Here is a 1,344-nt window from a genome sequence, read left to right as displayed (position 1 = left end):
TTAATTTGACTTTCATTTTCTAGACAGAAAGAACACTAAACTTTTTAAAGAATCATTGTGATGAAAAAATGGATTTAAATACATATTTTTTACAATAAATAATAGAGTTGTGTTTACACATATAAACTACAATGATTTAGGACTGCTGCATTTAGAATAGATACAAGAAGTACCTTTCTCTAATAATTAGAATCAGATCCAAAACTTGCATTATGGTTATTATTAAACTTTATTATACCCCTATTAGCATCCAAGGACACAAATATCTACACAAAGTGTGTGTCAGACATTTTCATATGTTCACATATGGGTAAACAGGCTGTCTTGTTTCCATTATGCTGATTGTGTTTAGACAGTTTATCACATTGATTTAATCTCTTGCAAGAATGGAATGAAAATGTGAAATGCGCTTTTGCAGTGGAGCAATAAACTTGTACTTAATGACACGCATTCCCATTTTCCGTGCAGCCTCCACCTCTTGAAACATCTCATCTGTGTAGTAGGTGCACCTGTTCTCTGCCACCATGCGATCAATCTTGCCAATTAGCTCATGCACTTGCTTTCTGCCCCTGTCTGTGTTTTCAAAGACGTGGAACCTATTTCCACATCTTTTGGTAATGTCTTTAAGCTCTTTCTTGCTTTTATGTACATACTGCTCTATCGTCATGTCTCCAAGATCGCCACCGCGGGTGAACAACACAATCATGTGATTGTTAGCCTGTGGGCCAAACAGCTCCTGCAGGGCTTCCACAGAGTTTTTTTCTTCTTTGGTGAATCGGCCGACTTGGATAACCAGCAGGAACACGTGAGGACCTGGACAGGAGATTTCAACACATCTCACAATTTCTTTTTTGATGGTTTCTTCGGATTTTCCCGTGTCCAGAATGCCTGGTGTGTCTACCACACTGACTACTCTGTTACCAAACTTCTTCACATGTTGTTTACAAGATTCAGTCACTGACTCTGAACTGGGAGAAGAAAAGAAATATTTTTCTCCCAGGATGGTGTTTCCAACTGCACTTTTTCCCACACCAGTTTTTCCAATCAGCACAATCCTCAAGTCAGGACCTGAAACACAATTAACTAATTTGATTTAACCCATATACACAAGGGTGTAACAAGAAACTCAGTGAAACTGGGAAATTTTAACACTTTTCAAAGGAAACTAGTCAGGACCTGCAACACAGATTTCCCCGGAACTATTTACGATGTCAGAAATCAGTAACTCAGCATCTCAGAATCTCAGTTTGGGATATTAACTATACACAGGTAGAGCTTACCTTGTGGAAATAAAGCCATATTTTATTGAAGTATTGTCTCTGCGGAGGTGAGAAATATGAATGT

The 1,344-nt window shown here is 38.1% G+C and overlaps 1 protein-coding gene across 1 annotated transcript; it reads right to left on the bottom strand.

Moving 5' to 3' along the window:
- Positions 1-1,344, bottom strand: LOC100708304 (GTPase IMAP family member 7-like). Its single transcript, XM_005463780.2, has 2 exons — positions 1,281-1,344; positions 1-1,068 (listed from the first exon to the last, which is right to left on the bottom strand). Exons 1-2 carry the CDS (start codon positions 1,297-1,299, stop codon positions 371-373), a joined length of 717 nt encoding a protein of 238 aa, XP_005463837.1. The 5' UTR covers positions 1,300-1,344; the 3' UTR covers positions 1-370.

The sequence above is a fragment of the Oreochromis niloticus genome, linkage group LG9 (genome assembly GCF_001858045.2).
Source record: "Oreochromis niloticus isolate F11D_XX linkage group LG9, O_niloticus_UMD_NMBU, whole genome shotgun sequence".
In the NCBI taxonomy this organism is placed as follows: Eukaryota; Metazoa; Chordata; class Actinopteri; order Cichliformes; family Cichlidae; genus Oreochromis; species Oreochromis niloticus.
This window is presented reverse-complemented; position numbering and strand designations above follow the sequence as displayed.